This window comes from Marmota monax, unplaced genomic scaffold, assembly GCF_021218885.2.
Source record: "Marmota monax isolate L192 unplaced genomic scaffold, Marmota_monax_Labrador192_F-V1.1 WCK01_AAM20220418_F8-fsc00220, whole genome shotgun sequence".
NCBI classification, from domain to species: Eukaryota; Metazoa; Chordata; class Mammalia; order Rodentia; family Sciuridae; genus Marmota; species Marmota monax.
The window spans coordinates 2,083,465-2,100,847 of NW_026693909.1; the positions used below are offsets into that span (position 1 = coordinate 2,083,465).

At 42.1% G+C, this 17,383-nt stretch overlaps 1 protein-coding gene across 2 annotated transcripts; it reads right to left on the reverse strand.

Annotated features, from left to right (window-relative positions):
• Window positions 1–4,772: 4,772 nt before the first annotated feature.
• On the reverse strand, window positions 4,773–16,229 carry LOC124105902 (uncharacterized). 2 transcript variants are annotated; one of them, XM_046463331.2, is made up of 3 exons: window positions 15,717–16,229; window positions 6,160–11,207; window positions 4,773–5,632 (listed from the first exon to the last, which is right to left on the reverse strand). In XM_046463331.2, exon 2 carries the CDS (start codon window positions 10,763–10,765, stop codon window positions 6,203–6,205), a length of 4,563 nt encoding a protein of 1,520 aa, XP_046319287.1. In that variant the 5' UTR covers window positions 10,766–11,207; window positions 15,717–16,229; the 3' UTR covers window positions 4,773–5,632; window positions 6,160–6,202. The 2 variants fall into 2 exon arrangements, with proteins under 2 accessions (XP_046319287.1, XP_046319286.1); XM_046463330.2 differs by having other exon boundaries at window positions 4,773–11,207.
• Window positions 16,230–17,383: the final 1,154 nt, after the last annotated feature.

Genomic DNA, 17,383 nt, shown 5'->3' on the forward strand with positions numbered 1-17,383 from the left:
AGAAACTCCAAGAGAAGGTGCTCAAAGACCAGTCCTCACTGAGTCTAACTTCCAGCCCAGGTACCCTGACCAGTTATAAGGGTCCCATCCCCAAGACTTTGTGGGTCAGACACCCCTGTCCCCAACCCTTAGGAACTCTGTGGAGGAAGAATGGAGGTCGGCGCCCTTCCCAGGTGTAGACTCCATGAGCAGTGGTAACCTTCCCCCCCCCCAGGACACTTGAGGTGGAATCACAAAGACAGGGTTCAGACAAGAGAAAAAAGTGGGGAAAGAAGAATTTTATGATCGAGACTATATTGGGAGAATTTGTTATAAAGAAATGCAAACTGAATTTTTATGATGTTTTATTTTAATAGTGTTGCCTACAATAAGAGTATACCTTTATGAAAATACAAATGATATGGCCATCTCCTCTTAACCCCTCGCTTGTTATCTTACGTAGTGTTTACAGGTCAGTGACTCTCGAGAACTGTGCTGAACATGAGATCCCAGGAGGCAAGGCTCACCCAGCCGTCGCCTCTGCGGACGGGGAGATTAGAGAAACGAGCCTGTAAGTGAGACATTAAAAACCTAATACTTGGTGAGTGTGGATGGGAAGCCAAGTCCTTTTAGTGAGAATTAACTCATCTAATCCTTCCTATAATCCCATGTAAAAACTCCCATTTTAAGAGGCTGGCTGTGGCTTGGTGGCAGAGTGCTTACCTAGCCAGTGCAAGGCCCTGGGTTCCATCCCCATACAGCAAAGAACAACAAGACTCCCATTTTAGATCCACTTTATCATTAAGGAAGCTGAAGCATAGAAGATTAAATAGCTTTCTCGAGACCCTTCGACTCGTGGGGGCTAGGCGAAGGTTCCATTCAGACCAGTCTGGGATTAGCTAGGCCCAAGCCTCACAGTGGGCAGCACAGGGTCCAGCATGGAGCAAGGGCTGCCTGTTGGCAGCTGGGGATCCCACCAGCCCCAGCTCATGCTGGGAGACACAGTCTAGGTTCAGATTCTCACTCTGGCGTTTCCTTGTCCCAGACTCTGGGAAAGGAACTTGACAGTAAAATGTTTAACTTGATCCCCACAGCACAGGCTGGAGATGTAGCTTGGTGGTGGGGCACTAGCTTAGCATAAGTCAGAGGCCTTTGGTTCAATTCCTCCAATACCACCTTTTTTGAAATTAAATATATATATATATATATATATATATATATATATATATATATATATATATATATATCCACAACATGTCTTATTGTACCCGTTTTACAGATGAGGAAACTGAGGCACTGGCAGATTAAGTAACATGCCCAAGATTATACAGCTAATATGTGGTGGAGCCATGATTCAAAACAGGTTGACTCACGGCAGAGATTCTCAAAATTTGCTGTATATCAGAATCACCTGGGGAGCTTTTAACATTCCAGATGCCCAGGTCGCACCCATACTCACAAGCATGCTGCAGCATATCACCCTGGAATTCCCAGGTGATTCTATATGTGGGACCCAAGTCCTTGAGGTCTGCTTAGCCTTGTGTTACTCAGTGCAGGGAGCTGGTTTCCAGCCCACCTGGCCCTGGAGGAGGCAGGAGGACTGCTTCCACAAGGACAAGAGTCACTCAAGCCACGGAGAGATGCGGTGCTGTGTCGCCTTGTCCAGGCTGTGCAGTGTATGTGGGGCTGCTGGTAGGATTGTGCCAACAACTGAGAGGGGCTGGTCAGAGAGGGCCCATCAGAGGTGAATCTGGGTTCTCTCTCGGTTTCTTGAGACAGTCTGGTGTCCACCCACTGCTCTAACATGACTGTCAAAAGTACCTTATTACATCCTCAAAAATCTCCTGGTTTGGACGACTCACTCGTTATAATGCTGCTACCCGTTCTCCTGGGACCCTCCACTTTTTTCTCATTGCATGCATCATTGTTCTGATTAAACACGTATTTGTGTCAATGTCCCTTTCCACCTGCTAGATGGAAGCTCTTGGAAGTCAGGGACCACGTCTGTCTTGTTCACCACTTCTGCACAGCACATAGGGCCCAGCATGAGCACGCAGCATCGCTAAGCTTCTCAGGCAAGGGGGACCCCAAGGAGCCACTGTTGGAGGCAGATTCAGGCTCAGAGAACAAGCATCAGCATGGCCTGGACAGCTCAGTCTGCACAAGGCACACTGATGACATTTTCGGGCCACCACAGCTAGAAGTGACCCTTTGGATGGAGCAAGCCGTGGGGCAGACCTGGGGAGACTGTAGGTTTCCTTAGAAATTCCTAAAGCCACCCCAGAAAGAAGAGCTGCGCAGAGATTTTTTTTGTTGTTGTTGTTCTAATTAGTTATACAGGACAGCAGAATGCATTTCATTCCGTTGTACACAAATGGAGCATAAACTTTTCATTTCTCTGGTTGTACACAATGTAGAGTCACACCATTTGCACAATCATACATGCCCAGAGATTTAAAGGGTCATGCTAACCTGATACTAAAAGAAGAGTGACTTTGTACCCCATGTGAATGACAAGGGCTAGGAGAACATCCTTGCCCATGAATATCAGAGCAGATCTGTCTCTGATTATGTCCCTGTGTTTTCAAGTTGTGCTGAGTGCTGGAACACCGACCCACAGCGTCATTTCTTCCCACACCGTAGTTCAATAAGGCATCTGGGGATCTCTCCTCCCTTGGAAGTCTGCACCTAGCCAGAGGGAGCTCCCCTGGAAGGGAGCACAGAGCTTCTGTTGGTCAGGTCTGTGGCTAATGCCACTTCTGACTGAATTCTATTGGTCAGAACTCAGTCACATGGCCACAGCTAGCTGCAAGGGATACTGGGAAATGTAGCCTAACTATGGAGAAATACCAATAAGATTTGCAAGATTTCCAAGATTTCTTTCTAGAAATTAAAGGGTCAAACAGGGCATATTGGCTGCTATAAAAAATTCCCACAAATTTGGGGCTGGGGATATTGCTCAGTTGTTACAGTGCTTGCCTCACATGCACAAAGCCCTGGATTAAATCGCCAGCACCACACACACACACACACACACACACACACGCACGCACGCACGCGCACACACACAGATTCCCACAAAGTGAACGTCTTAAAATAACAACCTTCTAAGTTCATAATTGTAGAGGTGGAATTCAGAGGTCCACCTGTCAGCAGGACCATTCCACTTCCAGCTCCACGTGAGAATCTAGACTCCTTGGCTCTGTCGGTCCTTGCTGTTGTAGGCATCCTAATCACTGCCACCTCTGCCTCGTCGTCACATGGCTTCTCCTGAGCATCTCCCCCTCTGCGTCTCTCTCTTATTATTATTATTATTTTTTTAGTACAAGGGGTGATTGAACACAGGGGCACTTTACCACTGAGGCACATCCCTAGCCCTTTTTATTTTTATTTTGAGACAGGGTCTCACTGAGTTGCTTAGGGTCTCACTAAATTGCTGAGGCTGGCTTTGAATTTGAGATCCTCTTGCCTCAGCCTCCTGAGCACCTAGGATTGTAGGAGTGCACTATCGGGCCCAGCGCCTCTCCTCTTCTCATAAAGACAGCAGTCATGTTGGGTCCAGGGGCGCCCTAGATCATCTTGGCTTGTACCTTACTTATGTCTGCAAAGACCCTGTTTGCACATGAAGCCATCATCACAGCCTGGTGTTCGAGCTTGGATGTGTATTGTAAGGAGACAAAGTTCCACCCACAACAACCAAAAGGTATAAACTTTTTTCTGGGAATGGCACCCAGGGCCTCATGCATGCTAGGCAAGCAGGCTACCCCTGAGCAATGCCCTCAGCCCCAAAGACATGAACATCTTGAAGTTCCTGAGACACTTCCTCAAGAAATCATCCAGTTTGCAAACACACCGGTGTGAGAGTCTGCCACCATGCCACCTTCTCAGAGCCCAGCGCCTAGGGTTTGCTTTCCTTCTTTAGTTCTATTATCGGGATTTTTGCAAATTTGGTAAGTGAACAATGACGTCTTATTTCTGTTTTGCAGTGTCCCCCACGGAGGAGGTTCAGAAATTGCAAGCAGTGCTCAGGAGCCACATCATCCACCACAGCTAAAGAAAGACGTGTCCTGGACAAAGGGCTGGGGACAGAGCCGGGCCGGCCACGGGTGTTCACTGGGCAATAGGCAGCCATCACATGACACCGAAAAGCAGGATTTAGGGACATTTGTCTGGGAGTCGTTAGCTCCTGGTTCTCCTCTTGCAGAAGGCGAATATCAGAAAGCAACGAGGAAAGAAAAAAAAAAAGTAAAGAGGACAAAAATTTCCATTTATCCATCTGAAATTAATGTCCCAGCAAGAAGGCCTGGTGGCTTCTGCAGACAGCCCAGCTGCCGCTGCAGAGTCCTGTCTGGGTCGCTTGTCACCATGGCAGGTCCAGTAGACGGCTGCAGGGGCTGAACGCAGCCTGGTAGCTTCAGGAGCCATCCCATCGGTGCCACCCCGTCAGAACACTCCGTGCCGAGGCCAGAGCCCGCCCCCGTGAATTATTCATACCAGCCACCTCACCAGAGGCATCCATCCCAGGCTGACGTCTGTCAGCCAGGGAGAAATCTGTGAGTATAATTTGTATTCTCAATTTTTGTCATAGTTGTGGTCGTTATTTCTCCCCATAACCTCCATCTTCCTCCCGTATTTTCCCTTCTCTAGTTTTTAATCAGAGGGATATGTCAAGAGTGACTTTGAAAGTTGTCACGAGCAGCTTCTCAGCCTTGTCTGGTTACCAGGAGTTCCCTTCCGGATATCTGCACTGGACCCCGGACCGCGACGTACGCGAACACCAAGCACGAACTCGATTGCCTTTTGAAATGCTGGTTTATTCGCACACCACACAAAGCAATACACGAGGTGGCTGGCTCACACTGCACGATCTTACTCTCAGGCGATGAGAGTTGATTGTGAGCAAATACATGGAGTTTCCCTCGCGCTTATATACTCTATATGTTTACAACAAACTTGTTTGTGTCTAACTTATCTAACATAAGCACACTACCTAGTTACATCATCAACTTATCTAACATGGGCATACTATCTAGTCATCCTATAGCCAAAAACATGTTTACAACTAAAAAGTCACTTAGTCACTGCAAAGTCCAAAACAAGTCCAAAACAAGTCCTTTTGCTGATTCATGTTGTTTGTTCATCCTTGATGTTTACTCCTGTCATTCCACCCCCTTGATACGGAGGCGCCGATGTTACTGATGGTGCCGATGTATCAAAGCGACAAGTACGGTCCCCTGTCTTAGGTCGTCCATTCGGAAGTTGCCCGTCCTCGGGGAAACGTATGGGCTGTCGCGGCCCTGCAAACCAATCTTCAGATTGGAAAATGCAATCCACGGCATCCATGCAGCCACCGACCACACAGGAGTGCAGAAAAGGCTGAAGCATAGCACGAAACTCACAGCAGAAGGGAGCTTTCACTCTTGGAACGAAAAGTTGTTTCAATCGTAAATAAAGGTCCAAATCCAAATCCTTTACTAGATCCAAATCTATCACCAAATTGTGAACTATCATAAATGGATAATTAACATCTTTTTCAGAGAACATCGGAATTGGAGTCATCCGGTCCTTCCTGAATAATAGGTCGTTCCTCAGCTTGCGTCCTAATATCCGTTTGATGATTATCTGGTCCACAGACATAGTTCCTCAAGAAATTCTACAATATTAACCAATCTTAGGTAAGTGTTGATGACAATCCACATAAGTCCATAATTTAATAAAGTAAGGCTTACAAATGTTTCTTAAACATATGTCAAATAAAGATCTAGGAACATATGTATTCCTTTGTCTGCATTGCGAATTGATTCTACACAATACAGCATCACCAAATAATAATGATCTATTATAGTTAAGTGAAATAAGTCCATTAACATAAAAAGTACCTGCATTAGAGTGTAAGGTTAATAAATCATGATCAGACTTCATCACTTCAGTGAACAATCCAAATAAAGTCTTAACACACAAATGTATATTATATCTACAATAAACATCACAATGCAAATTATTATCAAAAATACAATTCCAAACATGATTCAAAAACACACACAAAGAGGGCACTTGGCCTTCCAAGGTCCTATCCAGTGGACACCATGGTCCACTGCGTAAGGTTACTAGTCTACATAAAAGAGAAAAACGTTCCTGCCCAAACAGTGTATATGCACTATATAAAAACCATGTATTTACATGAAATTCGATGCAAAGATGACAATTTGCATAGTGCAACTGTTCAGAATAATTCCTCGATCTTTCCGTCCTTCTCCTTCTTGGATTTGATGTTCTTAGTGCCTTTCGTTTCATGGTCCCTGTAATGTTGAAGTTTATCCATTTTAATGTAAGTTTTCTTTCCTGCAGACTTATTAATCTTTAAACAAACCTTAATACATAATACAAATAATACAAAACAACATACATATAGCAATCCTTCCTTAAGCCAATGGAAAGGGTTCCATCTCATAATGCAACTAACATCTGCATGAACCAATTTTCTAAAGAAACCTACAAAACTACAATCATAAGTATACTGAAAGTCACGCGGAATCAAGTATCCAGAATCAACTAACATTTTAACTTTATGTGTTTCTCCTGAGAATCTTTGGAGAAGTTCAGTAGTTTGATTATGTACTGTCTCAATTTCCTTTCCCAATGAAGCATAAATGGACTTAGCTGCCTCCGTCGCCTTCATCATATGTTTATATTCTTCCGACAGAGGTGGCTGGGGCACAAAAGTATGTAACCCAAAAGTATGATTAGACAAATAAACCACCTGAGTCAGGACTCGTACATTTCTCGTGTTAGTAAAATTCAAACTCCTAAACAGATGTTTCTGAACGGTCAAATTCATATGTTCCATCATCATGACATTAGTATGTATATGGCAACCAGCATTCAGACTCAAAGAATCACTATAAGAAATGTTTTGCCATCGTTGAACCATATACGGTTCAGGATAACAAGACAACATATTAAAATTCCCAAGATCTAACAAAGTAGCCTGAGGCATAGATATAGTTATATCAGAAGTCCTAGGTTCATCTGAGAAAAGATCATAGGCTATAACAGTTGTTTTACCTATCGCATAAGTGGCTTCACTAGGCACATAATATGACATATTGTTCCATTTCAACCAATAAAACTTATCAAATGGTATTATCCAATCTTTACCAATTTTCTTTGGTATAGCCTTAGTTGGATATCCTATTACAACCTTAGATGTCGACATTTGCCATAAATTAATCATGCAAACACCAGTTTCACACCAAGAGTCCTTTGTAGGATCTAATATGGTTATAGCTGATGCAGTTTCCATGCCTATGCCAGTTCTAAATAACAGTCTTATTTCTTCTAATCCCGCGGTGATCATTGCCTGCAGATGTTCACACTCCTGAGTTGCCTCCAATTGTTTCATGCGTACATTCCACGATGCATCCATAGTCTCGATCACCTTACTTAATGAATCAACATGATGTTTCAAAAGTTCCTGTTCTGCAGAAAGTCTTTCCATAAGCAAGGACGCGGAGTGCAGATTTTTAGATAATTGTGAGATAACAAAGTTCTGTTTATTCTGAAGTCCACGCAGAGCTGAAATTTCCACTCGAAGTTCCTCCGTCATTGCTCCAGCGATTGCTGCCCCCAAAGCTGCTCCGGCCAGGAAAGCGCCAATCGCTGCGAACTGCAAAGGTCTCCGTCCTGCTGCATTTCTTTGAACTGAATAAAACAAATCTGGCAACACAGTAGACTCAAAAGAAGGACATACAGTTTCACCTTTCAACAAATCACTAACAGACAATCGTAACACAATTGGCTGTACTTGTGGTTGTATCAAAAATCTAACTGGCTGATGTAGTAAAGGTAAAAATCCTGGAGCCTCTAAAGTCTTCATAAAATTACCGTCCTTTTCCTTGCGTGGGAAGAGGACCGCTCTTGGGAAATGGGCAGTAACCCATCCCTTGGTTTCATTAAATCCTCCTCTATCAATTAAGCAAGGATTCAAAGAGGTCGGTTCCATGTAGCATTTCTGCATATCCATCTTTGTACTATATATAATATGATTACCTGCATGTGCATCAAACACATCAGTATTATTATGTAAAACATCATGTGTTACAATATCATAAAGATTCCATTCATTTTCACTTCCTGGTAATAACATATACCAGTAATAAGGTAATTTTCCTGGATATATTTTACTAGGCCAAGTAGAGAAATCCATTCCTTGTGTCAACCACCATTTCAGAGTTCTTCTATCTGCTACATCCACATGGTATCTAATTATAGTATCCCAGAGCTGTGCTCTAGGGCACCCAGTCTTCAATGACCAGTAGTCATCAGCATTTACCAGGTAAGTTTCTGTTTTGTAATTCACTAAAGTAACTTCATCCAAATCTGGTGGTACAAATGCAAGAGAATATACTGTTGGATGTAAAGTATAATCCCTCGTTTGTTTTTCCTCATTGCCTAATACAACATTACCACCTTCATAATGTTTGGAAACATTTCCAGTTATATTTACATCAAGAGGAATATCATAGTACGTGGAATCATTATGCATAATAGACCTATGAATACCAATCACATATTGCCATGAATGTGGAAACCATCTGCAAATAGATCTTTCCATAGCTAAACTAACATTTTTAGTGTCCACATAATTAGAATCAACTCCCATCGGGATTGACATATTATGGACATTCACTCTGATTTTGTCATCACTCAAATTAAACACGGGAATCAAAGTCCCAAAGAAATTATCATAAAACTTAAAGGTACAGTCTTCGCATTTATAATAAGGCCACTTTGAAGATTCTCCTTTGGATCCATTATAAGTATAATCTACCTGCAGAAATGTAACATTATAAAAGTGTTTTTCCAAAATATCCTTAGGTGTGACAACCAATACAGGTTGCCAGGACTGATTATCAAACCTATGCCACGTATTATTCACCTCAAGATGCATATGAGAGGCATTCAAATATACAGCATGAAGAGGATTCTGTACACAATTTTGTCTGCTAAAATTATAACACCATGTCCAATTAAATATATTATAATATTGTGTGTAGTTTTTCCACACTGTCTGGTTAACAATGTATTTGTCCACGGTGAATTTATACTCATGTAACCCTGGACTATGCACTCTCTGTCCCAATTTCGGGCCATCCACAATCTCTGAGAGGTCCCATTCATTGTTGGCATTTTTAAAGACATACCTCCTTGTTTTGTTTTCAAATAATAGCCATCCAGAGTGATTAAACATTCCAAATTCAGGATGTAATACCCCAGTCGTCCTGTAAACTGGACCCAGCCTACAGGCCTGTGTGTGAATCTTATAAGTTACAGATGAATAATTACCAATTTTATAATAATATCTATATTGGCACCACTTAAGGAAGGTTGAATCAACAGGGAAGCAAACTCTACCAATAAATGCTTGTCCCTGTGTTCGGTTAAGCATATCTCCAAAAATGCTACGGATACAAACATACCCGATTTTATCCTTTATTTTAGGAGGCGTGGCCACGGGTTTAACCAAGTTATGGGTAAATGGCTGTGGTAAAGGGTCGGTCAACACAACAGGTGATCGCCAAGTGGCGGTACCTAAGGTATTGACTTTCCACCAATTATCTATAGTAAGATAAGATTGGTTCCGTATTTCTAAGGATCTATCAGGATTCTGTAGAATCTCGAACTTTCCATATATAGGTAAATTAGGAAAATCCGCTACACAAGATACATAATGGGTATAATTCAAATGAGTTCTGCTTTGCACATCTTCAATATATATAGACATATTCCTTTGTTTAGTGCTCATGGAATCTAGATACTGCTGTAACTCTTTTGGACACCATGTCCCGTAGGGTTCAACTAAAACTTGCGGCCATCTAGGCAATGGCCTAGCTCCTTGTAAATGTCTAGGCAATCCTTTCCACTCATCCAACATTTTCTTAGAATCATTATATGGCAACAAATTTATCCCCAACGTAGTTGTTCGTGGGGTTGTAGTTGTAAATTCATCAGAACCTTCTTCCTCTCCATCATCATATGAAGAATAGTCATATTCTTCATATTCATAATCGAATAAATTATAATCATTCTGTTTGTTGGACACCCAAACCTGAAAAGGCAGTGATGCAACATCCTTTTCTGCTGCTTCTATACATGTAAAGTCATTCTCTTCTGTAGACTCCTCAAAAGTATATACAGTAAGGTTTGGATTATTAAGCACTGCTGCTGTAGCATTATAGCTCTTAACTAAAGGTTTGCCTCCAAGTTTCCTATAATAATACACAAAATGTGGCTTATAAGACCACATATCCATAATCCCAGGTACCAGGTGACATCGGAGGGGGTTAGTTTCATATTTATTAGAATATCCTCCATCCGCACTAGATCTAAACATTGGGCTATATATCCCAACTGTATTGATGTCCCAAAAATGGTCACACCCCTTAGGTGCGAAGTATTTGTTATAATGGTGGCAAAATGCATAATTATGATAAAACAAGTATCTAATAGCAGTAAAATTTTGTAGGAATTTGTTACTTCTCCAATATTGTGGTATTACTGCACAAGAATTATTACACTCTTGAAGTGAATGAGTGAAATTAATATAATTGAAGATCCAATCTTTGTAAGAATGCTTGGTCAGGTTAATGTTCCTGATACCAAAATAATATGGAGTTGTAGTAGTAAAAGTAGTGGGAGTTGTAGTTTGATTTCCCATTACTGAATAGAACTGCAGGGCTATCAAAAGTAGCAAAAATAGCAAAAGTAACAAAGTCCTAGGTGCCATTACCAGAAACACAGTGTATAATTAAGTACATAACAGGGTAGCAACTCCCGTGCCAACAATTTATGATTCACGTTAATAAAACAAGTAGAACCATTCAAAAGAGCTGTCTGCCATTCGTTACAATAAAAATATCCACCCAAAAACAAGCAAGAATATACAATCAGGATAATAAAGCATATGTTAAACCAAACACACAAACGTTTACCTAGTGACAACATCTTGGCTTTTTACTAATCTGAGGTCCCCTTTTCCAGTTGATACCCATAGGGTATTTCCTTGTCCGTGTGATACAATCTCACCTTTAATCACAGAGTTATCTTTTCTGTTACGTATCCACACCTTATATGGTCTTATATTATCTGGTTTTGGGTCCCCGTCTGCCTGCACATCGATGTCCTTTTGGAATGTTTCCTCAAAGGGTGATCTCCTGTGCAGTCTTTGCCTAGAATTAAGTTCAAAAACTGCAATCAGTATTGCCTTGTCAAACGGCACATCTTGTCCTATCTGCCACAATTTAGTCTTTAATAATCCATTGAACCTTTCAATATTTCCTGCTGCTTGTGGATTATAGGCCAAATGAAAATCCCAATTAATTCCTAAAACGTCAGCTAATTTCTGAACATTTCTACCAGTAAAATGAGAACCCTGATCGGAAGTCACATTCCAAGGACATCCATATGCTGCACACCAGCTCCAAATAGTTTTCATAGTAGAGCTTTGATCTGCATGTCTACTTGCACATGCATGTCCCAATCCGGTACTACAATCTACCATAGTACACACATATTTTCCATTCTGCAAAGGACCAATATAATCAATTTGTACCTTCTCATTAAATCCTCTAGGGGATGGTCTATTGTGGGGTGGATCTCTCCGGAAACGTTGCACCGAGGATGCACATAGTTCACATCCAGATATCGCACGCTTACATGCTCCCCAGGTAACTTTTATATTTCTGCCCTGAAACCACTGGAACATTCCATGTGTTCCAATATGTCCTAATTCCTTATGCAATTGTCGGATCTCATCCTCCGAAATATCAGCATTCAATTCAGGAAGTTTTATATGCCAATTTGGGTCACGTTTCAACCGAATCTTTGTATCTGTTTTATCTAATATTTTCCAAGGGGCCTTATTCACCAATTTTAGCCCTTCGGAATCAAATTTACTCAATTTGTCTGCCACATCATTAAATTTAGATATTTCATCTGTACGTCCTGTGTGAGCATCAACGTGCGCTATCTTTACATGTATAGGTGCCTCCGCAAGAAATTTCCAAATATGTATTCCCCATACATCTTTTCCATTAATTTTATAATCAGATTCCTTCCACTTTGCAGACCATATGGCAATACCATTACAAACTGCCCATGAGTCCGAAAAAACGTGTATATACTTTTTCTTTTCATGGATAGATTGTTCAACGGCCAATTTTACTGCACAGAGTTCTGCTAACTGTGCTGAGGCATCCGAGCCTTCCTTCACTAAGATCTTATTATCACTTGGTCGATATGCCACAGCTTTCCATTTAGTGATATTTCCTACTACTTTACTTGATCCATCTGTGAACCATGCATTTTTATGAGAAGCAACTGCCCCCCATCTTCCAATAGGTTGTGTCTTTGGTTGTTTAACCTCTACCGGTACTTCTACCATAGGCTGAGCAAAAACTAATTCTGATAACCTTAATGTCTTATTATTCCCTGACACTGTTGCATCATTAATTATAGTTAACAAATACCATTTCCATTTCAACACTTTTTGTTCCATGGGTAAACCTCTAAAATCTTCCTCCTTAGTTCGTACCCAATCCAAAATTGGTATCTGAGTTCTTAATGTAACTACTCTATTAGTTAAAACAAAACCTAGACTCTGTACCGCCGTATAAGCTGTCCACACTGTTTTTTCAAAGAAAGAGTACTTGTTTTCGGAAAAAGGAAATCTTTTGGAGTAAAACCCAACTGGTTTAGTCTGACTATTACTTTTAGTATATATGCCCCAATTTCCAAAGTCATTGGCATATATTATATCAATTACAATTTCTTCACCAGGTTGAGGTACATACAATTGGGTATATGTCTGAACATATTCCTTAGCTAATTCTAATGACTTTTTCTGTTCCGGTCCCCATACAAAGTCCGCAGCTTTCCTGCATACCCTGTGTATTGGAGCCAGAATCATTTGCAAATATGGAATATGTAATCTCCAATATCCCAAAATGCCCATCACCTGCTGAGCCTCTGTCTTGGTTTTTGGTGACTGTAAAGCCAAAATCTTATTTATCACTGCATCCGGAACCTTAGGTCCTTCTGTAGTCCACACCACCCCCAGATACTTAACTGACGTGGCTGGACCCTGAATTTTATCAGGATTGATGGACCATCCTTTTGACTTCAATAATGTAACTACCTCGTCCTTTACCTTATTTAACTCGGTCATATCTTTCCCAGCAATTAATATATCATCTACATATGACCATAACTTAGTAGTTCCTTTATCTTGAAAATCCTTTAACGTTTCTTGTAAAGTTACATGTGCTATAATTGGGCTATTTTTATATCCTTGTGGTAACCTCTTAAACCTATATTGTACTGATTCCCAAGTGAATGTAGTCAATTCTCTACTCTTAATATCTAATGGGATAGCGAAAAACATATCACTCAAATCTATAGCACAAAAACAAGTAGGTGAAAAATTTCTAATTTGAGCATAAATGGACTCTACATCTGGGAGAGTACCTGGCATAGAGGGGGTTACTTTATTTATATTCCTATAGTCTACCGTCAATCTCCACTTGCCATTAGGTTTCATAACAGGCCATACTGGACTGTTATATTTAAATGATGATGCCTTTTCTATTATATCTTTTTCCAACATTTCCTTTATTGTGGTGCTAATCTCTTCATGTCCTCCTTTAATAGGATACTGTTTAGTAAATACTGGTGGAGTATGGGGCAATTTTACTGGATCAATCTTTACTTGGCTTAAAATTTTTGTTTCAAAACACTTCAATCTCTTCAAAGGTAACCATTCACCATATAATAACCTGAGTTCCTGAATTCCTAATACTCCATGTGGAACTTTGCCTACCAATACTTGTATTGTATAATCCAAATCATATATTTTAAATGTTACCCATTCTTTTCTCATTTCTGCACTATGTCCAGATACTCCTTGTACTATAACTTTTTCCTTAGCTGGTTTATTATTTACAAAATCATCTCTGACTATTGTTACCTCGCTTCCCGTATCTATCAGGAAGGAGTCTGTATATTCTTGATTATCAACTATAAATTTTAATTGTATGAACGGCCGGGTGTCTGGCCGTTTTGCCATCTGGGTGTTCCAAACCTCTGCATTGTTAAACCAAACCTTCTTCTTTGGCCCTGCACCTGACTTCCTCGCGGTACCGGCCTTTGTGGGTTCATTCTCCTTCCTATCTGTCTGTTGTTTACAGCAACATTTCCTTGTGTCCAGGCTTGTCCTGGTCGCACCTTTCTCCAGTCTTTGCCATTTCCCAACATATTTCTGTTTCTTGGGAGGCTCCGCTGGCCAGGCGGGCCTCCCAAACGGAAGTTTTTTGTCTGGTAACATTTAATATTTCCGTTACCATTTGTTGGAAAACAGACTGGGTTTCGGGCTTTAGCTTGAAATGTCATTGCAGCTTGAAATGACATTTTGTGCTCTTGTTGTAATTCTCGATGTTGCTTTAAGAACTCAACTACATCCCATAGGGTGTTGGCTCCAGCTAGCATGGTTGCCAACATCATTCTATGCTGTTCTGGTGCCCCTTTTATAATTATTCTCCTAAGCGCGGCTGTTAAGTGAGCACTTAAAGGGGATCCTTGAAACTGATTATAAATTTTGCTAAAAATAGCTAACTTCTTTACTATCTTAATCCCTTCACTGGGATTCTTCCACTGTATCTGGCCTTCAAAGGCACCCCAATCTATATGTGGGATGGCCTCTGCCCAGGCTATTGCAATCCAATCCCAAAGTGTGCGTACCCTGTCAGGTTCCTCTTGTATAATCTTTGCTAAAGTGTCCGCAACACTCGGATTGTCTATCTGGATATTAACCACCTGCATCTCCTTGCCTGCGAGTCTTATAGACTCGCCTCCCTTACTATGAATTGTAAACAAAAAGTCTCCGTCGGTCTGACCTTTCTGTGAAAAATCTTGCCTTAACTGAACCATTTCAGGTCTAGTTAAGTCCCTAGTTTCAATAACTTGTTCCAACCCATCTGGGCGTCCCCGTCCGGGTGTGGATGTTTTAATTACTGAAACTGGCATGCTGGCCTTATCAGGAGCTTCCAGTTGGTTCAATATGTCTTTCAAAAATGGGTTATTACTTCCATTTTTAAGGGCTTCTTTTACTAACCTTTTGCCTCTTAGCCTGTCATCATCTATATCATCTATAATTTTACATAATATTCCCGGGATTTCTTTCTTGTCAGCCCGTTCCATTATGGGCTTGACGGTCTGAGGATTACTTAATGTTACCTCAACTGTGGTTCCTTTCTGGAACTCAGGCATCTTTGCCTGAACAATTCTTTCAATACCTCGCCATGGCGATTGAGATTTTAATTCCTTTTGCTCGAGCTTTAGTTCTCCTATTCTACATTTCTGCCTAAATCTTTTTATTACTTCCTTGAAGCCCATGTTGCTATTTTTAAGAGGATCCTCAGTTTAGCTATATGAATTTTCCAAGCAATAAACCCGTTTGTTTCTATCTTATAAGGTATCTGACTTATTCCCTGATGCCAGCTATATAGTGCCCAATTCTCTATCCTTTCCTTAAGCCACCCCATGCACAGGGACCACCGTCCTCCTAAGGATTTTGGTGGGGGCACTCCCCTTTCATTCCACCTTCAGCCTAGACGCCGGATGATCACGGTCATTCTAGGTTTTCAGTAGAAGAAATTGTGCATTGCCATGTGGGTTATATTTACCTGCTCCGGAGCTCTTCTTCCGTATCCTGCCGACTACGCCAACTGTCACGAGCAGCTTCTCAGCCTTGTCTGGTTACCAGGAGTTCCCTTCCGGATATCTGCACTGGACCCCGGACCGCGACGTACGCGAACACCAAGCACGAACTCGATTGCCTTTTGAAATGCTGGTTTATTCGCACACCACACAAAGCAACACACGAGGTGGCTGGCTCACACTGCACGATCTTACTCTCAGGCGATGAGAGTTGATTGTGAGCAAATACATGGAGTTTCCCTCGCGCTTATATACTCTATATGTTTACAACAAACTTGTTTGTGTCTAACTTATCTAACATAAGCACACTACCTAGTTACATCATCAACTTATCTAACATGGGCATACTATCTAGTCATCCTATAGCCAAAAACATGTTTACAACTAAAAAGTCACTTAGTCACTGCAAAGTCCAAAACAAGTCCAAAACAAGTCCTTTTGCTGATTCATGTTGTTTGTTCATCCTTGATGTTTACTCCTGTCAAAAGTCCTGCCTTCCCCGGAATGTGTTCTCTCGTGGCGGGGAGAGCTGGCGAGGACCGCAGCCTCCGTCTCTGAGTTTATGTTGGTGATACTTATTTTTATTACCTTTGAGTGAAAGTGATTGCTATGGTTATCTCCTTCTTAAATATATTTTTCCCTTTCATTTATTTTGAGTACAGTTTGAATTTTTATGCCTCTTCCATCTCATGCTCCCCAAAGAGGTGGGGAGGAGCAGCAGGAAAGACACAGCCCCCCCTCGCCCGGCAGCACGCAGCCACTTTACAGCACCCCTGCCTTACGGGGTTTTCTGCTGCTGTCACTGAATTCCTCAGTCTGAGTAGCTCATAAAGAATAAAGGTTTATTCCGCTCATGGTTCTGATCACTGGAAAGTTCAAGGTCTGGGAGCCACATCAGCAAGGTCCCTGCCAGACACAGGGTCACTGGGCAAGATGGAACAAGTGAGCCAGCTGGGTCCCTCTTCCTCTCCTTACAAAGCCGCCCTGCCACCACAGGACTGCAGGTCCTCGTCTATCCTGATTACCTTCCAAAGGCCCCCCTCCAAACACCATGAACATGGTCTAGGTGTCTGTTTCCAACTTGCCCAAGCCACAGCAGTCCCCAGGAGAGAGCCTCCCCTCCCGGCCTGGGGGCCTCGTAAAGCATCCCCTCCACCTCTCACCCCCAGGGCGCTCCAGGAGCCTACCTATGACCCAAGCAGGATTATGGATTGAACTGGGGCCTCTACCTCGGAACTGCATCCCCAGCCTGAAGGTCCTTCTGACAGAGATGAGCCGGGCTCTAGGTGGGCTCAGAAACTTCTAGAACCAAAAGCTGCATCATCCAGCTAAAAACATCCAAGGCTAACAGCCTCACAGTGCCCCATGTCTGGGTCTCAGTCTGCCACTCAGAGGGCACACCTGGGCTCCCTTCTCCTCTAGCCTTTCAGCACAGCCACAACCACCCACTGAACCCTCGGCTCGTAGCCCGGGCCCTAGCTGAGACCTCAGTATAACCAGATCCAGGGGGAAGGCTATATTTCTCAGGAGCAATAAATAAATAAAGACACCACCCTCATTCTGAGCTTGGCGCCACCCTGTCCTGGCCTGTGGGAGAGGGGAGTCAGCCTTGTCCTCAGTCCTCAGGGAGGGC